Source organism: Colletotrichum truncatum (genome assembly GCF_014235925.2).
Source record: "Colletotrichum truncatum strain CMES1059 chromosome Unknown Contig_0006, whole genome shotgun sequence".
Taxonomy (NCBI): domain Eukaryota; kingdom Fungi; phylum Ascomycota; class Sordariomycetes; order Glomerellales; family Glomerellaceae; genus Colletotrichum; species Colletotrichum truncatum.
In genome coordinates this window covers 2,776,033-2,799,471 of record NW_027222403.1, presented here as the reverse complement: position 1 = coordinate 2,799,471, position 23,439 = coordinate 2,776,033, and the positions used below count along the sequence as shown (strand labels likewise).

The window sequence follows — 23,439 nt, the reverse complement described above, 5'->3', positions numbered from 1 at the left end:
GGGAAGCGACGGCTAGCAGTCTCCGATTTCCTGCCGATGGCGACCAGATGTAAAGAAACAGAAGGGTGGATGTAAGTAGTACTGAAGTTCTTCATCCGCGTAGTGGCCGCAGCAAATGTTGCTGACAAGATGGTGGAATGGTGGGCCGCGATTTCGCCATCCCCTCACGGCAGGCCTCAGCGAATGAACTCCTAATACCAACTCCTTGCGGTTGTGTTCCTGCACTAAGGCTCCAACGTACAATGAAAGTATCGTCATATCGGATTGAGCACATCATACTTGTAGGTCTTGGAACCCCGCAGATAAGGACCTGCGCTGCCGGAGGGAGACCGGGGATAATGTGCATCGAGCCAGCTTGGACTTTTGCCTGTAATTCTTCAACGGCGATAAATATGACATGCTTTCCACAGATACTGTTATTCAGAATTAGACCTACTCCGTAAATCGAGACACAATGAGCTCGTCCATTGAGCCTCATGACGTTCGCGTCGACCATGATGCAGCCGCCGAGACTCGAAAGCAGGCGCATGCCACAGTGGATCGTGCAAACGTTGATAACCTGCGAGATGATCCAGAAGCAAGGGCGGCCTTTCTATCGACATTTTCGGCAGACGAGGAGCGTGCCGTCTTAAACAAGATCGATAAGAGGTTCTTAATCATCATCGGCCTGATGTACATGATCAAACAAGTGAGAGTCATCCACATCTCCGATTGAATACGAGCAAGACTAAGCTGTCTGAAAGATTGATCAAACCAATGCGGCAAATGTTCGAGTCCTTCAGGTCGGAGAATCGCGGAACATAATGAAGGAACTTAACATGACTTCTGACCAGTACAACTGGGTCGGGTCTATTTACGGGGTAGGTAACAGCATGAAAAAATCGATGACCAGATCCTGACCACGTTTGAAGATTTCGTATATCATTTTCGAAGCGCCCAGTAATCTCTTGTTAAAGCGAATGAGCCCCCATCTGTGGCAGTCTCGAATCTTTCTCACGTGGGGAATCATCACTGCCTGTCATGCGGCTGCACAAAACCGGCACCAGCTCTACGCCATGCGTTTCTTACTTGGGTAAATTGATCTTTACGCTGAATCAAAACTAAAAGCAACAAACACTGACCACCTGAAGGATGTTTGAGGCGGGTATGTTTCCGGGCGTAATGGCGCAGCTATCGAGCTGGTATCGTACCGACGAGATCGGCAAACCGGTGACCTGGTTCTTTGCAACGTCCAACCTTGCCGGAATTGTTGGTTCTTTGCTCTGCTATGGCATCAGTTATATGAACGGCATCAAAGACCTCAGTGCTTGGAGATGGGTCTATCTTCTAGAAGGGCTGGCCACCATTGTTTTTTCCGGAGCCGTCTTTTGGTTTTTACCAGATTACCCAAAATCTCCTCGAAGCGACCGCTGGTTCACCAAACGCGAACAGGAGTTTATCGAGGCACGACTACCGGAAAATGCACCGCTTACCAACGACCCAAATTTTTCAAAGAAAGAAATATTGGCCGTCCTGAAAACCCCTCTCATTTGGTCTTTCATGATATCTCAGACTTTGATCAATATCGGCGGATATGCGCTAACGTGGTATCTGCCAACGATCGTCACTAATCTGGGATTTGTTGGCCTGCCGAAGAATCAATTGCTTAACATTCCACCTGCTGCAGCAGCCATTTTGGGTCTTATTTTCTCCGCATGGTTTATTTCAAAGGCTTACATTGTTCGGCCAGCATACATTATGTCGGTACTCTCTGTCGAGTATTGCAGCACACAAGCTAACGTTTCGACAGGATCATCATGTCTGGGATGGTCATATGCTTCGTCCTCTTTTTTACAATTTCCGATCGCTACGGGATCTACGTCAGTTGCATTCTCGGTACACTGTTTTACCAGTCATATTTCATTCCCTTTTGGGCTTGGAGATCCGCCACTCTCTCTGGCTCAACAGGTACAGCCTTCACCCTTGGGCTGCAGTCGGGTATTGCGCAACTTGGCGGCGTTATTGGTCCGCAGTTGTTCCAGTCCAAGTTTGCATACAATGGCTACAAGACTAGTTTTGCTATTGCTGCCGCAACAACGATTGCTTCTTTTGTAGGCAATTTGTGGACGTGGTGGCTTACCCGGAATACGGAATACGATGTGATGAGAGTGAGGAGAAAGATTTTGCGCGCAAGAAAAATCGGAAAAGTGAATTTTGATGATGATATTCGGGTCTTTGAGGAACGACGTTTTTATAACGGTGTTAAGAGGAACGGGAGAGATGACAGTGAGGAAAGCTCACAAGCTTGACATCTCGTCTGGATTGAGCCGACCTGGTCATCTAAGTAAGGTAGCCAACCATAGCCGCACGTGGGGGTAAAGAGGTATTTTCCAGGAAGATGGAATAAGATAACATACGGCACCTTATCAAAGCCCAGTACGTCACGTCGAACTGGTTTAAATATTATAATCGGTCAAGTGAAAACCACCCTGAAGTCTGAACAAGAAATAAAAGCGTTGAACGAACGAGGTTCTCATTCAAACATCGCCAGCATGCCCCCTGCTCATGAAATCGAACCTCCACGTGGGATAACCGCGAGATAAAGTTTCAAAATAGCCCGCGACAGGCTCTTTACTGGTGGATCGAAAGTGTCTAAGGATTAAGTGGAACCCTTCAAGAACCCGCAACCGTCAAAAATCTCTCAACCATCTTATTCATGCTAAAATAGCTCACTTTCCACCCCTGACTCAACAATTTTACCATCTTCATTCCACACACCGCATCTCTCACAATGGCTCCATCAGCGGCACTGCTACAACACCTGCAAAGCGTTGTCCCCCAGGATGAACGCAGGTCTCTTCGTGATGAAGTGATCCCATCAATTCTGGAAGCAATCACGGGCGTTGCCAAGACGCTTCAAGTCTCCCAACACGTTTCTCTGGCCGGTACAGCCAACGCGTTCGGTGACGACCAGCTCAACGTCGACGTCGCTTCTGAGAACGTTATACGTGACGCAATCGCGAAATGCCCTTCGATTTATACCGCTAGCAGTGAGGAAGATCCGGTGGAGAAGCCCGCTAGACCATTCACGAATGGCAACACAAACGGCATCTCCACATCTTCGGAAGAATATACCATTGCTTTTGACCCCTTGGACGGCAGCTCGATTATTGCCCCCAACTGGACTGTCGGAACGATCGTTGGAATCTGGGATGGAAGAACCGCGGTCGGGCAGTCGCCGGCGGAGAGGCAGATCGCAGCCATCATGGGCGTCATCGGACCTCGGACTACCGCAATTGTGGCGCTTCGCATTCCAGGCCATGACTCAGCTTGTTTTGAAGTCGGGTTTGGTGCAAATGGCATTGCTGACTGCGAAATTATCCGCGCGGTTGTGAAGCTGGCCGAGGGTCCTTTTAAGACGAGGTACTTTGCACCGGCGAACCTGCGTCATGCGGCGGACGACGAGAAGTACAGTGCTCTCATCACCCGTTTCATCCAGAAGAAGTACACTTTGAGATACTGTGGTGGCCTCGTCCCTGATATTGTTCATGCGCTGGTCAAGGGCCATGGTGTGTACGTCTCCCCAGTGTCTCCGGGCACATTGGCCAAGCTCAGATTCCTGTACGAGCTCTACCCGATCGCTTTGATTATGGAATGCGCTGGTGGAAAAGCAGTCGACCCGGAAGATGGAAAGCGAATTTTGGAAAAGATTTCAGTTGATTGTGACGGACGCGCGGGTCTCATTTGCGGAACCGTGGAAGAGGTAGATATCGTCATAAACGCTTTACTTGGATAATCGTCGATAATATTCGTGGCGCGAACGAAAACGAACTTTATAACTCAGGATTTAGACACTGAAATGAACAGGAATATGATTTGATAGAGCTACAATTTAGATACCAGATAGAGCTTTGCCTCCCAGGAAACCTTCTTTAAAGACATTTCCCCCTTTTCTTTTGCTATTGTCAAGCTTGCAACGATGAGATTGAGGCAGAAGTTCAATTCGTCCAAACAGGCACTCACATTTGTCAACTTCTTACAGAACCACAACCTACGAAATCAGATGAGAAATCAACTGGTGTCATTACAACTGTCATTAGACAGTTTTGAAGATAGTTAACATTAATGACGTTACTGCGAACGAAAAATATTTCCGTGTGATTTTAAAATATCTCTTTCACAGTGAGGATTGCCTCAAGACCGTCTTGCAAACCTTCGGGATCACTGGATTCAACGCTAGTCTATCTATGTACCTAAGACTCTAAAATGATCGACAGAAGCCTTGTGCCGCCAAGATCAAGGTTCACATTCTCATTGACGATGAAAATGTGTGTTAATGGACTGAGCGCATGACTTTCACCATACACAATACTACACTTACTGGCACAATGTTAACTTTGCGGTGTAATAAATCTCTTGACGCCCATGTGCTAGTAGCTAGACCTGCCACATTATTTCACTCGCTTGAGCCCGCCAGTATGTGTGTTATCGGGGTAATTGCTGCGGCTGGGCAATTTGGGCACTTCACCGACATGATGTTACAGGTTATGCCCGGTTGATAGCTGTGCCATTATTCCTAGTTTAGTGCAGCCAAACAACAAGTGGACGACTTTTTGTTACGTATACTTTTGAGCGTTTAGCTCAATGGGTTAGCACCTCTGTTTTTAACACATGTGCTGAAGGCTGGTGTGCGGCTGCCACTGCAACCCTGTAGGCGGGGTCTGACACTTCACACATGACATCTATATCTGCTAAGGCCTAAATAAGCTAATTCAAGTACTTTTTTCCGTATTAATAGTCACTGTTTTAGCTGTGGTTGAACGTGGAGTATTACAGATGCTAGATGAGGCATAGTTAACACAGGAACCGGAGTTGTCGAATTCCGCCTGGTCGCAGTCCGCGTGCATAATAAGAATGTCATGAGGAAAAGGCTATTGGGCTAGTTGCAGCGTCCTCGAGGTAGATTTTCAAGTGAATGTCTAAACTAACGTCTCTAACTACGCCTGTTAGGCATATCTGCACTCAGCCGTGTAAAGACAGCCATCGTAGCAGCCATGACTCTCTTGCCGGCTTTATAAAATTCCTCATGACCATTGCAAGACGGCTGTGCTTCATACTAGTGTCAATCAGTTTGAGGCTGGTGCACCCAACTTCGAAGCGTTTGAGCCTAGGGTACAGTTCTGACACCCGCAGATGGCATTTTAGCACCCATTTGCGTTTAGCAATAGCGCCGTCATGACCTTGAGCGGATCAGCTCCATACCACTAGTAGTAAGCTACCTAAACATGGCGTCTAGACGACAGGTGCGGGATGATGTGTTACAAGCTTACGGGAGTTTGCTGCCTAACTCGAGTGGTTGACTTCTGCATAAAATGGGATTCTGATACGAATACATCCATGTGTACATATGAAACGAAGATTTCGCGTCTATAAGCAAGGGCCTACGGCGTGTTTTCCTGTAAGTTCCACCAGCTAACTGTATATTGAGATTAAATCACCTTGTTATAACGCGAGAAAATGCTCCTGGTAGATGCTGTGCTTCACCCAATTTCTAAGGTCATTGTTTGCAAGTGTACTTCGATTCACATCATGGATGTGATATGATAAAAAGAAGGCTGCATTGGGCGCCAAACCGAAAGCTGAAGGGCTGAAGCCATGGGGTCTGTTTAAGCTTAGAAAAGCCTAGTTCCTTTGGGGCTGAATTTTTTCCTCTTTGCCAGGACTAAAGAAATACAAGCACTCTAGCGTAGGCATATTTTTGGTCTCCTAAGTTTCTATCAGATGTGAAAGGCGCCTAGTGTGAAGATGCAATAAGTTTGGATTTGGACTTTCCCCGATTATGCGATATGCTTGCAGGCACATGTGGCTTGCCATCTTTATTCCACCTTGGTACATTCACTTTTCAGGAGTGGCTGGAACGTCGCAGGCGTCTCCCCAATAGCTCGGTACCACCAGCGCAAAAGCCGAAAACGGCGTCATTTAGGTTCCACGTAGGTTCCTGCTCGAGCCCAACATCTGGAAAACAGATCTGGAGAGATGTAGCGTCTGCACAAGCTTTGGAGGCGCAGTGAAGGCAGAGAGAGTTGTCGGTTTAAAATATTATTGGTTGCGAAGTTCATCGTCACAGAGACTCAAATAGAAATATCCATGACTTTCAGGCAAAATCGCCATCATTCACCACTTTCACACAAGACCTTTTGAGCTGAATTACATCAACTGTTTATCAGAATGAAGTCTCTTCTTGTCCTTACCCTCGCAGCTTTCACTGTCTCCAGTCCAACCCTATCTGGTCCAGACCCTATCTCGCAAGACCATGTAGAAGAAAAAAGAGCGAGTAAGTCTTCTTCTGGGCTTCGCTTTTTCATTTCTAAATATTGGCTAACATCAAGCAAGACTCGCTTGCCAACGGGTATTGGGCCTGCAGCATACCCGCTAACGCAGTTTATACGAAAAAGCGGGTAACAAAGGGTGTCTGTAGTCCTACAGGTGTTCAATACTGGGTGGTATTAAAGAAAGACGGTGCCACAGCTTGCCAGGTACCGGATGGTACGTGCCCTTGTTCAATCTGTCAACCTCATTCTCTACCCACGAGAGTCCCTTAATCAGTACGACCAAAAACAGCTAACAATAGAGTCAGATTATACTTATACTAAAGTTCAGGAGTTGAAGGGAAATTGCGAGCCGGGCGCTTTCGCAAAGCAGTTTACGATATACAAGCCAAGAACTGGGCTAAAGGCGTGCGAAATTCCAAAGGACTGGACGTACAGCTTGGTCCAGGACACTTCAGGTACATGCGCACCAGGCGAAAGGCTATACACGCTACTCGCGCCGGGTGACAATGTGCAAGCTTGCTCAGTTCCAAGAAAATTCATCTACAGTGTTGCCCAGGAGATGTTCAACTCCTGCGAAATCAACAAGTCCGCTGTGCAATATCGACTACGTTTGCCGAGCAACAACCTCGTGGCATGCTCAGTACCCGAGGGTTGGACTTACACTCGCGTTCAGGATGTGCTGAGCATATGCAAGCCGGGCCAGAAAGCCTTGCAATATACACTAAGCCTTCCTCGCAACGGACTGCAGGCGTGTATGACGCCGCCTGGATGGGGTTATAGTGCGAAACGAAAGACTTCAGGCCTTTGTCCTCCTGAAGATGTGTTGTATACACTGAAGAAACTGTACTCTGTTGGCTTCGGGTTCAGGTTTGGATGTTTCGACAGTCGAACTGTAGACTCAACTCATCTTAGGGACTGTTGAACTTGGGTAGTTCATCCAACATGGCTACCGGGCGTTGTGAGACGGACTTCGATTTTCTTATCGTTTTGTTTTTCGTCTAACGAGCAGGAGCAATAACAGTATCATGAAGTCAGTATTTTATAATTCCGCTTCATATTCTTTATGGTGGCTAGTTTTTTTTGTTAGACTCAGTTCTTGTAGATGCTGAATCTGCCAATGTGACTCTTTTCCTTTTCTTGTTAGAAAGACTTAGTTGCTCCGTCACTGCGTAGCTGCACAATATGGGCCGATTGAAAGACATAGTTGCGTTTCAGTCTTACATCCAGTCTCAAATTTCGCTATCGCCCTACTGATTTCGAGCATTACCTTACTAACAGTACATTACCTCACTAACAGTAAGGTGTGGATACTTGAGGCGTTTTCCTGTTTCTCTCTCTCGCGACTCTGAGCACGATTCTAAAACTTTCGGCTTGTGGCTGTCTCCATTTGAATACGCCAGAGATGAATTTGAGACATAAAATTGGAGGTAACCAGCTCAAGCTAAACATGAACTTCCTGGCTATGCTATCCAGGCTTTAACGTTCTCACAGAACCAAAATTCTAATCCCTTTATGACATTTGTCGTCTATCCTAACCTGGGAGGCTAGCGGGCCGACTGACGACAGACGCATTTACTTAGAACGGAAAATGAAAGAGCTAAGAGGCAGACTGCTGGAGATTTTAGTATTCTATTACAAAAAGGTACACTATTTATTGACCGTTACACATTATTTTCTTCTCCGTATGTTGTCTTCTCTGAATTTGGCGAGCGATTGAATCATTCCCTCCTAATAAGGAATCCCAGTTACGGTGATAGGTATCACTAAAGTTTGTCTGTAGAACGCTATAGTTCGCACAGGTACAATGTGATTCAATTTTCCGTCTTTCAACGGCTTTCTTAGTGTGGTTTCTGCAGACTGGCATACCCGTACATGATAGTGCGCTGCAAAGTTTCAGCACATCTTACTAAAGTCCCAATGATACAAGCTTAATCTTTATGATGCTTGACTATGTCGATCTGAGAGGAGTATCGCCCCATTAGTGATGGAGGGCTTCTTGTCCTTTTCACACTTTCATGTGTCCCCGTCCCGAGTTTTCTATATCTATGCTACCAAGCGACGCACCTTGGGGTCACAAACACTAGTCGTGATTGCATTTTCTGGTCTGTGGCCTTATTAAAATGAAGCGCGACTAGTTTAGATAGGAAAACGGAGAAATCGCTGGCATATATTGACGGATCGAGTTCATACCAGTAGAAGATGGGTAGCAACACCAAAACTACTCACTAACAGAATCTCCAAAAAAGATAACGTAGGTATAGTTATGGTCAGTAGTTAAGATAATTTACGACGAACCACTATCTGCACGTCATCTCTTTTCGCATGCGTTCCGTACGTCATTTAAGGTGCCAATCTCGCTTCTGAAACTGCTAATTCGACTGAATGCATCGAATCCACTTGGCTGTCTATTTAAGATGTATCTTACAATAACTCAAACTTAGGTTTGGGTCATAGCGCCTTGTATTATATATGTAGCCAAAAGTGGCCAAGTGTTGATTTTACCTAGGTAAGGCCTCTTCTTTTTAGCACAAACAATATATGGGCATCTTCAGTTGCAGTAAATTTTAACCATGCACTTAAATGGTCGTTAACGTCACGGAATAACGTGTTTGATTAAGAAAAGAAGAAAGGGAGGAGAACAACGTCATTTATTCAGTATCTAGTTCATATTACAAGTATTTCCGTCTTTAATCATCTTCATCCAAAATCGTTCGATACACAAGCTATCATCCAAAGCCATCGAAAGACCGAATTTTTGACATCCGGCCAGAAGAGAATTACAACTGAATAACAATTCGAACTGTTTGAAGATTTCTTCAAAGCATTATTTCCTGGAAAAGTCTCTCAAAGGAGAAACACAGCGCCTCCTAAGACTCCCAAGGCCAAGGTGATGTATTTGGATGCTTCCTTGCTGGCCCCAGCCACAACAACTGAGTGTGTAGGCTTCTTGGCAGAGGGTGAGGGGTGGACGGGCGTGGGCTCATCAGGGTGCCCAGGTGTTTTGGCAGGTGGCTGAGGAGAGTCTTCAGAGGGCTTCTGGGAAGGCTCAGCAGGTGGGTGATGGGGGGGCTTAACAGGGGGCTTCTGCGGTGGGTAGGAAGGCGTATGTTCAGGAGATCCCGGCTTGGTCTCGTGGGGTGGCTCAGGGTGAGGAGGCTTTCCATCCACAGGCGGCTTCTGAGGGGGGTTTGCAGGAGGGTGAGGAGGTTTGCCAGGAGGGTTGGGCCTGGGGCAGTGTTCTCCATTGCAATCAGGGGGAGTGTCGCATTTTCCATTGTGACAAGGAACAGGAGGTGGCGTCTCGGGGCAGTAGGTTGTCGTGACTGTGGTAACCACAGTGGTTACCGAGCCGATGGCGCATGGCTTCACGCCGGGGGGGCAAGAAGTGATAGTATGGGTGATAGTAGCCGTGTAAGTGCTCGTCAGGGTGGCTGGCGGAGTCACGGGGCCCCCGGTGGGACCCCAGATGCCCGTTGAGTTCGTAATCCGAGTCAAGGTTGTAAGTCCAGTGCCCGTATGAACCGGATAGGCTTGGGACTCTGAAGAGACCGAGGGGGTGGTGGAGTGCTCAGTTTCGGTGCATGTGTCTTCAGAGCTGCTAACCACGGCAGTAGACTGAGCCAGCCCGGCCAGTGCCATTAAGGCGGCAACGGTAGTGGAGCGCATGTTGGAATGAGTGACAGTGTTTAACGAATGACTAGACCTCGGGAGGTAAACGAGTGGACTGAGATCCCAAGAGATTAGGTTTTTGTTGTGTACGGAGAAGGACAACATCTGTTGACGATGTCGGAAAGCCAGCACCTTTTATGTTTATCTAGAAATCCGCCAAACCCACTACATGTTGCCTCAAGCGCCATTGTATCAGACTAAAACACTTTGAGCCATTTTTACTTCTCTGGTTCCGCCTCAAGAAACAGGATCTTGCACTTCGTCGTTTTCTTCCAACGTGGACCAAGATTGACTGAGAGGTCAAGACCACCACTGCATCAAAGTAATTCGAATTCACAATGAAACATATTTCCAGTCAAGCGTGAGGCGATTTGACCATCCCTTACAGGTTTTTAATCTTAAGATGATTCTTTGCCAGCAAGCGTCTTAACAGGCGTCTGAGTTCAACTAAGCATGCCGTCTGAAGCGCAATGAGTGGATCGCCTTACGGGCGTTTTGGATTGCTTTCAAATGGTATTCACAGATGGGAGATTGTTTTTGATACGATATTTGCGTGGTACAGCCACTCATGTCTCTCCTCGCCTAGATTAGTAACTTTTGAGCAATAATGACGCCTTTCCAGATGTGGCATCTTGGCTGAGCAACCTTTACGCAAGGGACACTGGGTGGATCCAAGGCTCGCGATGTGTGGTGGGTTTTCGGCTTTGCCAGCCAATGTCTCACACTTCACTCAATAGTTCTTAAACAAATGTACACATGGAATTGACGTGGCAACAGACACTCTAGTTATTAGGTTCGGGAGTCGTCCAAAAAAAAGTCTCCCTTGCAAAACGCCTTGTTGAACCACTCATTAATCTTTGGGTATACCGCACTGACGAACCGACAAGCATTGGGCTTGAAGCCCGCCTCAGATCGTAATTAAACATCACCAGATTGCGGCTGTTCGTGGCGAAGAGCTCGACGTATTTTAAATTGTCGCTCTATCTAGTCCTTGCATACTCACTGCATCATTAATTATCCCTCTCGTGGTATGCACTCATCGTAACTGGTGTTTAAAGTAAGGCCTTTTTTTCGTGCTTTATTTCCTACTTGATGAGGCGAGGAGCGCATACAACTGGAATGTTATCAACAACAATAAATAAGCTTATTATTGAACAATGAGCTGTTTGTCAGATTTGGAATGACTCGTGTAACCACTGTCTAAGACATACCAAGTGTCTCGGTGTGCTAACATACGCCTCAGCGGAATGGGACACCACTGATCAGAAGGCGAACGTCACCCAAACCATTGTATCGCTTAGGAAACCTATTAAAATTGAAGTTTACTATGCCTTTATTGAATATTTGACAGGTTTCGGTAGGATCCGGATTGGCAAACCTCCTGTAGGACTTCATTAAATGCTCAAGCATGCTCACATGTCCCTCTGTTCCTTGCAATATCGTGGTTCATTTAAAAGTTCCCGAAAATTAGTATGGAAAATGGTTTTTTTTTCCCCTTTGCACGACATCATTGGAAGTCTAGAATAACGAAACTTGAATTCTATGCTCCCTCATGGCTTACCTCCAAGTCTGAGAGATGTCGTGTTGAGAACGATACGGTCCACGAACCACGTCCATTAACGGTACTATTAGTTAGATCAGCAGGCTTCAAACTATCTTCCAGACCCATTGTCTATTGCTATATATCCAAGGACTTTCAGATACTTGCTAAAACGTCAACGACGGGGTGCTTATAATTTTCTAAATTGTGAAGCCTTTTGTCACTCAAGCTTACTACTGTGTCATGGTTTTACTGGTTTCAGGTGCTTGCAACATTATCTGAACTCTATCTCTCTCTGTTAGACTTGGAAGCGCACAGCCAATTTCATGTGGATAATTATGATGGGTTCCCGTTTCATTAGGCAAGTTCAGTGGTGGATGGGCAAACTTCTCATTCTCACTATTGCTTAAACAGACTCACGGTAAGCAGGTAAAACTTATATCAAGTCACAGATCATTCGATTCTCTTACTGCGGTAGGTGAACTTGATATTGAGTGGAATTGAGCGAAAGCGGTAGTTAATAGAGAACCCATCTGTCATTTGTTGCAAAACAAACTTCTCTGGCAGGAGCCCCAAAGGGAATGATTTAACATGATCACCGTTGGATGTCTTGGTAATCATAACTGCTTACAGGCCTCCTTGGTTCAAATTAGGCATTTATCAGAAAGTTTTGAGGTTGCGAGCACTTAAAAACTTGTCAATAGACAGTTTGATCCTCAACTCTCCATGCTTTGCACATTCAACTAAGGTACATCAGATGACCTCCGCCCTATACGCCTTCATTCCGTTACTGAACCAACACCAGACCTAAGTAACTCCATCACCCCCGTCTCAAGCTCTGGCAGAAAACACCTGCTGCCCATCAAACCATGTCTCCACAACCTTTGCCTGAAGTGCCTTTGATGGTTCCCATTCCAGATCCAGCACAGCCAGATCAGCCTTCTTTCCGACATCCAACGATCCAACACGGTCCTCCAAGAAGCAGCTTCTCGCCGCACCCTCCGTAGCACCAGCCACCACATCGCATAGAGACAAGGCAAAGTGAGGGTTAACCACCGTCTCCAACTCGGGTTCGCGGGCGGACTTCCGCGTCGTAGCAATGTAAAGGTTGTTTATAATGTGATGCGGTGCAGTCGGGGCGTCAGAGCCAATAGCCACGGGTGCGCCACCATCGGCAAACTCGCTGTACGCAAAAGCTCGACCACACCGATGCTCGCCGATGAGCTTCGGCCAGGCGCGTAGGATCGCAGGGTCGGAATGTACAGGCTGTACTGATGCAGTAATGCCCAGCTTTCCGAGCCGCTTGGCGTCTTCTTCGGTAGTGACCTCAAGATGCTCGATACGCGGACGGTGCTCCGGGCCGACATACTTTTCAAGTACATCGATGGCGTTGGCCACGGTCCGATCACCGATGGCGTGGAGCGCAACCTGAAGGCCATGCTTCGTCGCCGCTTCTACTACAGGACCCATTTGCTCCGGCGACCAGGCCGGCTCGCAGTTGTCATTGTTGTGGCTGTACGGCTCTTTCAGGGATGCAGTACATCCGTCAATGATGCCGTCGCAGACAAGTTTGATTCCGACGAGCCTGCAGTCCGGGTCGGTCTCGAAATTGAACTCTCGCGCGAGCTCTGCCGCTCTCTCGACCTGCTTGATGTTTTCGGCGTCACTGTCTCTCGGCAGAATCATCCAGTAAGCAGCGAAGCGGATTGGGAGTCTCCTGCCAGCCTCCTTCTCCCGCTTACGGTAATCTTGAATCGCGCTCCAGCCCTCTTCTTCCATTGCCATGTCAACCAAGCCAGTGAAACCAGCACTGCTATAATCATCGATCGCGGTCTTGACGGCCGATATGCGATCTTCCGGCGTTGACACTTTGGCCATGTACAGAGGAATTAACTTCATACTGGCCGCTTCGGACAGCAAACCGCTGGGCTTGCCCGTCTTGGGGTCGCGCACGATCTCGCCGCCCGGAGGGTCTGGCTCATTGTCCAAGTCCAGCTCAGCAAGAGCAGCGCTGTTTGCCCAAGTAGAGTGTAAATCTTTTGCAGTAATCAAAATCGGACGTGGGTCAAGGTCGTCGATGAGTGAGGCCAATGGACCCTCAGGCGTCATGAAGTGCATCCAGCCACTGCAGAAAATGCGCGCCTGGTCGGGGTTGGCGACTGCATACTCTTTAATCGTCTTCCTGATGTCTGCAAGACTTTTACAGTCATCCAGTCGCAACTTTTCCAAGGTTTGTCCCAGTTGAGTCAAGTGGATGTGTCCATCGACAAGTCCTGGGAGAACAGTGTAACCACCAACATCACGGACTTCGGCCCCAGCGTCAATCGCACTTTGCACCTCCGTTGCATCGGCTTTGCCTACGAAGCTGATAACACCGTCTTTGATAACTAGAGCTTCCGCAAAGTTTGCTTCGGATCGCTGGCCGGGAGGCGCCTTGTTGGACCGGAAGAATTTCCCGTTTTGGAAAACGACATATTTTGAGGCCGTCATAACGATGTGCCTGGCGTCGAATTGGTGATAAGGTGACGACGGTAGGCGTTAGCTGGAGGTTGCATCAGCCTAGGAACTGCACATCTTCAAACTTGAAGTTTCAACTACTTACCTTTTTGACAATGAAAGGTGGCGAGATGAGAAGGAGGGGCAAGGTTGCATGATCCTGATAGCTTGGATAGCATAGATACGAGGGGCATGCGGGGTATCAAATCCGACATCTCGGCCGGTCGCTCGGCGTTGTAACATGACTTGTGGGGTGGTACTCGGTGGTATTGAAAACCACGCAATGCCTCCGGAATCGGTGATTTGAAGATAAAACGGTCTTGGCATTGTAGATTTCGAATTCGAAAGAAACCAAACCTTGGTGTAGATAACGTAAGAAGTGGGGGAGAGTTTAGATGATGTCAGAATCCATCTAGATATTTTAATCCTGCACACATGCGCCATCACTGAGCCATACGCACGGTAAGGAGGAATTTTAATCTTGACCTCGAAAGCGTTCAGTGTGCAGATCATCAAGCATTTTTTAGGATAATATACGCGGCCGTTAGTGAGCCTTGTAAGAGGATTAGTTCATGAAGTACTTTGAGTTCTCGGCATACATTATGTGAGCACTGCCACCAGGCGTGATACAAAACATCAGTAAATTTCCCAGTATGATGGGAACATCAAACCTTTCATGAAGTGATCACTTGAATTGATTTGGTTTTTGAAAATATCAAATCTCACATCGGGTGAGAAAAGTTTCCAATAGGAGCAATTGGGTATCTCCATGCTTTTGCCAGTCCCGCTGGGAAAAGTGAAATGAGTGTCACAACTCAAAGTCACGGACCAACAACTCGAAACAATACTTATGATTCTCGATGGCCTCTGTGGCAACATTCAAACAGGCCTCAGATTGTGAAAGATGACAAAACTGGAATCATCCTTCTTTTCCAAGCGTCCCAGTCCCGCACTGCAATGTAACATTATATCAAACTCTACGTCCCCTCAGCTTCAGGCCCAAGCCATCGTTATCATCGCGCAGCACCACTTCCTTCTGTTTGCTGTCATTTTCCATCCATTTGAGATTCAAAAGATCTCCTTCTTGGTCCCGAGCTGGGTGGTCAAACCCGTGGTAAAGTAAAGGCAAAAGTGAGTCCTTCCAGGTAGGTTCCCCCCATGTCTGCCACATAACAAAAACGAGGATATATATGCTGAAGATAATCATTATGCCTGGATAGCAGAGATACCACCAGATAATTTTGTAAGAATTTGTTGTGCCCGTTTCTCCCGAAATCCAGCCCGACGGAGTGCTCCGAACGTTCGCATTGATTGAGAGAACCACGTTAACCGCATACGCCTTCAAAGTAGCCAACAAGCGGCTTTCTCCTGTCGCGGTGGTGTTGGATACTGCGGTTAACCAGGACCACATGAACAACTCTGGGACGGTACCACTTGCGTTGTATTCCTTGCCAGCGTGTTCATCTGGCTTATACACGCGACCTTGGATAAGATCGTTTAGGCCTCTTTGAAGGCTCTCGTGAGCTTTTTTTGAAACCTTGTATGGACAAGTTCTGTTTGCAGTCATGTTGCTGGTTTGTCCTGAATTACAAGGACCTTCTAGTATTATGTTTTGGTCTCCGTTCCCCATAGTCTGAATTCTTGCCGTGCTGTTTTCGTCGGGAGTTGTTGCATCGAGGGTCTTAGTCTTGTTCTGAAAGATAACTGATGTATAAAACGATGTTTGCCAGTATAGAACACACTCTGCCGCTTCTTGTGGTCCTCTTGTGCTATCTTTGGTAATGGCTGACAAATGAATAAGTAGGCCTGGATGTTCAGCGAAAGACCTTCCGAATGCGCTATTCTCCGGCACGTTCAAGCTTGACTTCAGGCTAAGCAAGGACGGCAGAGCATTCGAGGACACGTTCTGGCCAGAGATTTCAGGGCGGGTACTAATGTTGGCTTGGTTGGAATAGACATATCCGTCAGAGTCGATAGCGGTTTGTGCGCTTTCACACCTGTGGCCGATTTCGAGGAAGGTAACATCAGACCATCGACAAATCTCCGCCTTACAGTCGATCGTAGTTGTGAACATGTCACTGGCTATAACGTTGCTCAGTATATAAGACCATCCAAAGAGTAACGATGCCTGCATCGTTGGGTTCGTCGTTGTATGATTGAAATCGATGCCGTATGTGCCTGTCCAATCTGTGCCGTTGTATGTGTCGGCGACTGGCAAAGAGGCAGCTGCAGGATCGCCGTTTTTGCCAAACCAGAATGGGTTTCCTTTCACATCAATTGTGTTCTGCATTGACGTCGCCAAGAAAAGAACAGCAACGACGAAGATACAACTCGCAGAGATGTTTATTGAATAGCTGTGTATCGATGCGTTAGCTATGTCTTTTTCTGTAGCACACTTGGCGACGGGAATTTATTTACTAACAATATTTCCTTGGACAGAAGAATTTTGAGAGACCCAGCCATCCCTCTAGATGCTGCCTCAACTGCTTCCAATCTGGAAATTGGCCTTGGAGGTCGATTAAGGTAATGATACCATTTGAGCTGACCCATTGCCGCAGCAACAGGAACTGACATGCAAGCTCGCATCATGGTGCCTATCAGGGCAACCAGGGCAGGCAGATTCTTGGCCGGCGAAATCTGACGTTCAAACCAATATCCGTCGTTCACAATCTTGTGATTATAATAAATGAGAAGCGTCACAAAGAGGCCAAATAGTATGAGACAGAGGATCATGGATCCCAGTTCGAAAAACCAACACTCGTATAGAATTTTGATTATTGTTTTTGAACGGTGCGCATGCGTTTGGTTGTCAACTTCGGGCGAAGAGAAAAGGCGACAAGCTGGTGATTTAGCTGGCTCTCTGACGTTCGGCTCGATCTCATCAGAGCCACCTGAGGTGGGTGATGAAATGTCGCTTTTCTCAGAACGCGAATTTGTCATACTTGGCCAAAATAACTCTGATAATGGCCCTTTTGCCGAATTTGAGCGCACCTGGCCTAGAAGTGTACGATTGGGTATCTTTGGAATAGAATGCTATAATCTCGGCAACCCCTGAAGGCTCGGTTGTTTCGATTTGAGAAAAGTTGGAAAGAAAGAAAAGTTGGCAAACTGTAGTGTCTTTGGGTAGCCCGTGTGTATTTCGAGGAGAGAGGAATATTTTAAGCGCTTTTCACAACAGATCAACTAAGCAGCAATCGGCAAAATAATATTAACATGTGCTGAATCTCTATGCAGTAACTTTCAAGGCAGTATCGCGTGCGGCAACGGTGGCTGCTGTCTAATCCGAATTGAGGAGCAGTATTCTTCAATGAGGAAACATGATACGCATCGTCGTGAACTCAAGGCGCGAAAATGTTAGCTAGCCCATCACCAGGCTGTGTTTTGCAAATGAGGCGTCATTCGGCTGAGCTGAAAACCTGTGAACATCACTCAGTTGATATACTGTCTTAAACAAGGTGAGCTTTGGTCAAGTCTAGTCTTTTCAGCTCAATCCCAAAAGGTCAGTGTAGGTTTCACAGGGGGTGAAACGGAATTCCGTTCGTCAATAACAAATAACAGTAAATTGGTTCTAATCGATAGTTCATGATAGTTGAAAGTAGTGTTGTTAACTAGAAGGTGGGGATATTCCCCCTTGGCCTGTCACGTGGGTCTGGGAGGCTTAGGCCTCTCAGCCTGGCGGGCGTATGGCTGGAAGTGCCACACGACTCCGTATTCCAACTATCGCAACACTAGAAACTCTCTTTTTATAGTATTGAAGCGGTTGGAATACGTTATCCCTATATAGTTCCGTCTCCTCGTTAATTCGGCCTCCTATCCCTACTTTCTCCCATAGTTACGGTCTTATTACCTATCCCTCTATACGTATCGTTATCGTATTGCTATCAACAAATCTCTCGAAGGCTTGATTTAGTTTGCTCTTCGTAAAGGTATTAGCAAGGTTGTCTTCGCCGTTAATCTAACAAATTTCTTATAGTTCTCGTCTTTCGTACGATTATCTTAACGCTATGATATCGATTATAAGTCGCTTTTCTTTAGTAATGCCTAGCTTTACAAGATACTCGTATAGCGAATAAGAATCGGTATAGATAACTATCTAAATCGTTAGTAAGTTAAGGTAGTTAGTAATTATCGCTAAGGTTATAGCGAGAGCGTAAGCTATATCGACGCTAGCAACTATCCTATAGATCTCTAACGCTAATACGCTATAGGTAACTTATTTACTTTTCGTAAAGCTATAATAAACAAGGTTACCGTAAATCGTAAATTCTCTATTATTACTATTAAAGAAAGTATCGTTAGCTAAGATAATTAGAAACCCTAATTAGGAAGAAAGGTTATAGTTATTAATAAACGACTTATTAACGAAAATAAATAGCTTAGCTATTATAAGGTCGAGTAAGATAAACGTTATTCCTCGGTTAGGCGATTCTATTTACTATCGAATCCGTTGATTTAGTACTTTTATCGCTTCTAGCAAGGGGTCTTAGTATTAGGTAGTAATAGATAAATCGAAACAAGCCTCGGGTTAGTAAATTAACGCGATATATGCCTTTCTAACGCGTTATTCGATATATTACTATTTTAGGTTAGGTTTAGTAGTCTTAATATATCGTAACTTCTTAGCTTATCCCTTTTGCCTTAAATTAATCGAATTATCGGTTAATAGCGTAATTATCCCTCTATTAAATTAGAAGGGTTTGTTAATTATAAGGATATTCTTCGCTTTTGCTATAAAAGCTGCTTTTTCTAACTATTCGTCTTCTAATTATAAGAACGCCTTATCTAATAAACCGAAGGTATTATCGGTTTATATACTAATATAGCTAAAGTATAGATTTTTAATAGATAAGATTAATAAGTATAGATCGTACGAAGAAGTAACTATCTAGAGATTTTCTTTATAATACTTATAATACGTTACTTACTAGTAGGTTCTAGCTTTTGCAATTCCGTATAAAGGCTTTACAACCTTTATAATAGTCTTTTTTAAGTACTAGTTTTAAATTTACTTCGGTAGGTAGGCGAGAATAGTATAATTAAGCCTTATAAAGGATTAAACATAAGCTTATATAATATCTCGAAGCTATAGTTATTTCTCTTCTTATAAGAGTAACAAAGTAATTAATAGAATTAGCTATTAACTTACTTACTAAATCGTTAGCGATTAGGTTTAATATAGCCTTCTTACTATCGTCAGCATAACCTTATATTATAAGTCTCGATTTCTCGTAAGGTTTAGTTATTTTACCCTTAACTTTATTAACGATACGAGATCGGAAGATTTATACGTTTTAATACTTTCTCTTATTAAACTAAGTAAATTTAAATATTCTTCTAGTAATAAGGCTATTAATCTCTTATTTAGTTAACTATTCGAACGGTTTGCTTAGTATAGTAATAATACCTTCTCGTCGTAGTTTGATTACTAATTCTTCGTCTACTTACTCCTTAATCGATAGGAATATTTATTAATAATCCGGGTTATTATTAAATTCCTTTATAAAATAGGCGATTAGTAGTAGTCTCTTCCGGGGTCTGCCTAGGCGTCTTCTCGGTAGCTCCGGTACCTCTTACGGTTCGTCCGGTTTACTACTTCTGTTAGAAGTATAAGTATATTATACTTCTATTTTACTTATTTATCCTATTTAGTCTTATCTAAGACTTAGTAGGACTTACAAAAGTAACTAGCTAAGAATGGCTGCTTGCTAGTTTAAACATATGACATTCAGATCCCTATGGAATACTCTCTTTAACCCTATCTAAAAGTCTATTTAGTTAAAGAAGATTCTAGTCTGATTTATAAGCTGCTTTATAAGCTAGTTGACGTATATACTTACGTATACTAAACCTAGCTTATAGCTTCCTATATTAGCTATTATAGGCGACGTTATACTACTATATAACTAGCCTAATTCTCTCCCTTAGCTAGCTATTAGTTCCTCAACCAACTCAGCTTCAATATAAGCCTATACATTCTTTACTATTAAAGCCCTACTTCATAAGTACAAGTTCCCTTACTCTAATACCCTGTTATAAGGATATCGTACTATCTACGAGATTCCTACCTACCGTTCCAACAACTTCCGCTAGCGATAATAATTTCGTCGCATACTACTTCCTACTACGGTATCTTAGCTTTAGGTTCTTCTTCTTCTAGCGCGGCGATAGAATTAGGTAGTTAATCAGGATCTTCGTAGTATAGTTTGACTATAGTAGACTAGAAGGTCTTTAGACTACGTAGCATATCGATAGTATAGGTTTTGCCGTTTATAACTACTAAAGTAAATAGTCTAGTTTAGCCCTTCTTTTCGCGCTATACTCGTACTTATAACTATAGTAGTAAATTAATAATTAGCCTTATATTAAGACTATTATAAGTAGCGATAGCTTCTACTACCTATCGCCTTACGTAAAGTTCGTATACTTTGCTTATTACCTTCTTAATCGCTTTCGCCTGCTTTATAACTTCGGGAGATAGTAGCAAATCGTCAGTAATTCGTAGGTATAAGCCGAATACTAAGAGTATTAGCATTATTCCGTTTAGGCTAGCAGTATCGTTAACTACTTTAACTATTATTTAAAGTACTAATTCTAGCGTAATTGTTAGGTCTTCTATTTTAATAATTTCGTACGCCTTCCTTAGAAGTATATAGTATCGTTTAACTTTCCTAATACTATTATAGGCTTTTATAAGAATTTCCTTGATTTTAATTGCTATTCCTTTCGCCGCGTTTCGGAATTCTATTAAGCGGAAGTTTATTCTAGCATCGGTAACTAGCTAGTCTAGGGGTCCCTAATATATATCTATCTAGCAAAGGCGTAAGGCTTCCTAAGTAGCTTTTGCAAAAATATCCTTAAAGAACCGGGTAGCGTTAAACGCTATAGCGGTATCGACGATATAGAAGACCGGTCTATTACCTTTAAAATATATTACGTTAGTAATAACTTCGTAGTTAAATTTGTAATCGTCTCGTAACGTAAATTTAAACCGTAATAACGCTAGTATGTATATTTAGCATCGATAGCAGACTTTCGATAGTTACTTAATTACCGTAATTTCAACTAGGTAGCTAGCCTTCTAAAGCACCTTATATAATCGTTAAATAGATAAGTATCCGAAGCGATAGTAAACCCGTCGTAATTTAGCGTCTAAAAGGTAGTTCTAGGCAAGTAGTTTCTCCTTATTAAGTAATAACCATAGGTAGCCTTATTTGCGAATAATAAGTATAACCTTATTTCCTTAGATAAAGGTATTCGTAACGTTATTAAAGTAGACCTTTAATCGGTCTATATCTCCTAGGCATATAAGGAAGGGAGTATTAGTCTTAATAACGTAAAATTTAACGCTTCTAAACAGTATTAGCACTTTAGTAGTCCCTATAGACTCTAGTAGTATCCTATCGCCGAATTTTACTATAACGCCGCTAGCCGCCTTAGTATTTAACGTAATTCCTTCGTAAATTTGTTATAAGGCTACGAATTGTAGGTAGCTAGCGGTTGAGAATCCTACTACGCCCGAGTCGGGCATAATCCCTTAGAAGTTCTAGGCAGAGTAGTATCCCTCGAGTATAAATTATAAAGGTAGCTTTTTCGGTTCTAGTTGGTTATAGAAGAGGTCTTCTTTCGTAATAGCATAGCAGGTTAACTAGTCTGCTAGGATCGTAGCGATCTTATTACCGTTAATTACTATTATAGTAAAATAAATAGTAACTTAGAATTAACTATTACTACTAGTCTCTTCCTCTTCGTTACTTTTACTAGTTTATTCGGTTACGTAGTAGTATTACTAGGGGTCTTCGGCGGTAGGTTATAAGTCTAACCCGTCGAAACTCTCGTATTAGACGAGAAATTAGCTATATGCTAGAAGTAACGTATCCTAGGCATATTAGGTAGTTTTAAACTTCTCGTATGCTTTTCGTCTCTCTTCTATAGTATGTTTAGTTAACTAGCAGTTAGGTTTTCTATATATGTAGTACTTCTTAGGCGTTAGTAGTAATAAGGGTTTGTTACGGCTTCTTCCTCGTAATGATCGACTTCGTAATAAACGACTATATCGTAAATAACGCTCTCGACCGTTAAAAGTTCTATCGGTCTAGTACTGCTTTAGTAGGTTGGCTACTGTATTAAATTGTTATTAGTTAAGACGGGTAGCTGTCTCGATCGACGAGATTAATTAGCTACGAAGTCCCTCGTACGTCTTAGCCGGTATAAATAACGCTATTATATACTCTAGAATATCTTTATAAGCGTATAGAAGTTAGGTATAGAGGGATCGGTCGTTATGATCCTGTTATAGTAAACCGGGCTGAATCTTGCTTAATTTATTATATAGTATGTTAAAATACTCCGATTTAGTCTTTCTAAGGTTATTACGAATAATTTAGGGAAGAGTAGTTATATTCTACTACGTAACGTACGCTTATTGCCTTTCCCTAGTCTCGAAGTATAATTTTAATTAGTTAATTATAGTCTCGAAGTTAGGCTATAGGTTAATTACTTTAATCAAGGCGTAGAAGTAGGTTTTAGCTATTCCTTTTAGTATTAAGGGAAGTGCCTTGTTATATTAGGAGGTATAAATTCCTAGCATTTTATAGTAATCTACGAATACTAGCATCTTCTTTTCGAGTATATCGTATATATCGCCGCTATATTTTATATCGTCGGGGTATAGTTTCGCGAATTTTATTAATTACTTTCCGATACGGTCTGTTAACTCGTATAGTTAGAAGTCTATTAATAGAGAGACCGTAGGATATAGCAGTCGGTACGGTAGTTGCTACTATTATTATTCTTATAAAAGAGGTAGCTATAAGGTTGGTTCGACTCTTCTTCCTATACTATTAGCTATTATTACTAGTCTTATAATCTCTTCGTAGAATTCAGGGTCTTTTATTAAAGCCTTTAGGTTACGATATCTCTTAACGCCTTGTTCGAGTTCTTAAGGTGACTAGTAGTAGAATTCTTCCTTTTTAAAGGCTAATACTACGTTTTTTAAGATTTTCTTACTATTTATTTCGATATAGACGCCGTTACCGATTAAATAGTTTCTAAAAAATCGTAAGATTAAGGGAGGTATATTCTAGAAGTCTTCTTCTAACTAGTCGGCGAAATCGAGAGAAACTTCGTTCTATAGCTCGAAGCCTATAAGATTCCTCTTCTTATAAGTCTTAAGTAAGAAACCTATATAGGAACCTAGTTATTATAGGCTAGCGTTTATAAGATCGATTGCCTAGTTACCTTATACTACTAGATCGATTATACTTTCGATTCTCTATAGGATAGAGACTATTAATTAGCTTTTAGTAGTAACGCTGCTTGTAAGCGATCTTTCTTATAAATTTCGCTTTATTTTAATAATATAAAAGGATTACTTCTATTTAGAATCTTAAATTCTAATCCTTAATAGCGTTAGCTACAATTAGT

General features: G+C 43.7%; 4 protein-coding genes across 4 annotated transcripts; 2 read left to right on the top strand and 2 right to left on the bottom strand.

Moving 5' to 3' along the window:
- Nucleotides 1–454: 454 nt before the first annotated feature.
- On the top strand, nucleotides 455–2,288 carry CTRU02_210034 (high-affinity nicotinic acid transporter; the record flags this gene model as incomplete). Its single annotated transcript, XM_036734010.1, has 5 exons — nucleotides 455–688; nucleotides 744–864; nucleotides 901–1,072; nucleotides 1,131–1,739; nucleotides 1,790–2,288. 5 exons carry the CDS (start codon nucleotides 455–457, stop codon nucleotides 2,286–2,288), a joined length of 1,635 nt encoding a protein of 544 aa, XP_036574271.1.
- Nucleotides 2,289–2,770: 482 nt separating this feature from the next.
- CTRU02_210033 (sedoheptulose-1,7-bisphosphatase) lies at nucleotides 2,771–3,775 on the top strand (the record flags this gene model as incomplete). Its single annotated transcript, XM_036734011.1, has 1 exon — nucleotides 2,771–3,775. The coding sequence occupies one exon, from the start codon at nucleotides 2,771–2,773 to the stop codon at nucleotides 3,773–3,775; it is 1,005 nt and encodes a 334-aa protein (XP_036574272.1).
- A 5,380-nt stretch (nucleotides 3,776–9,155) lies between these two features.
- CTRU02_210032 (wsc domain-containing protein) lies at nucleotides 9,156–10,085 on the bottom strand (the record flags this gene model as incomplete). Its single annotated transcript, XM_036734012.1, has 1 exon — nucleotides 9,156–10,085. The coding sequence occupies one exon, from the start codon at nucleotides 10,083–10,085 to the stop codon at nucleotides 9,156–9,158; it is 930 nt and encodes a 309-aa protein (XP_036574273.1).
- Nucleotides 10,086–12,351: 2,266 nt separating this feature from the next.
- CTRU02_210031 (amidohydrolase family protein) lies at nucleotides 12,352–14,010 on the bottom strand (the record flags this gene model as incomplete). Its single annotated transcript, XM_036734013.1, has 1 exon — nucleotides 12,352–14,010. One exon carries the CDS (start codon nucleotides 14,008–14,010, stop codon nucleotides 12,352–12,354), a length of 1,659 nt encoding a protein of 552 aa, XP_036574274.1.
- Nucleotides 14,011–23,439: the final 9,429 nt, after the last annotated feature.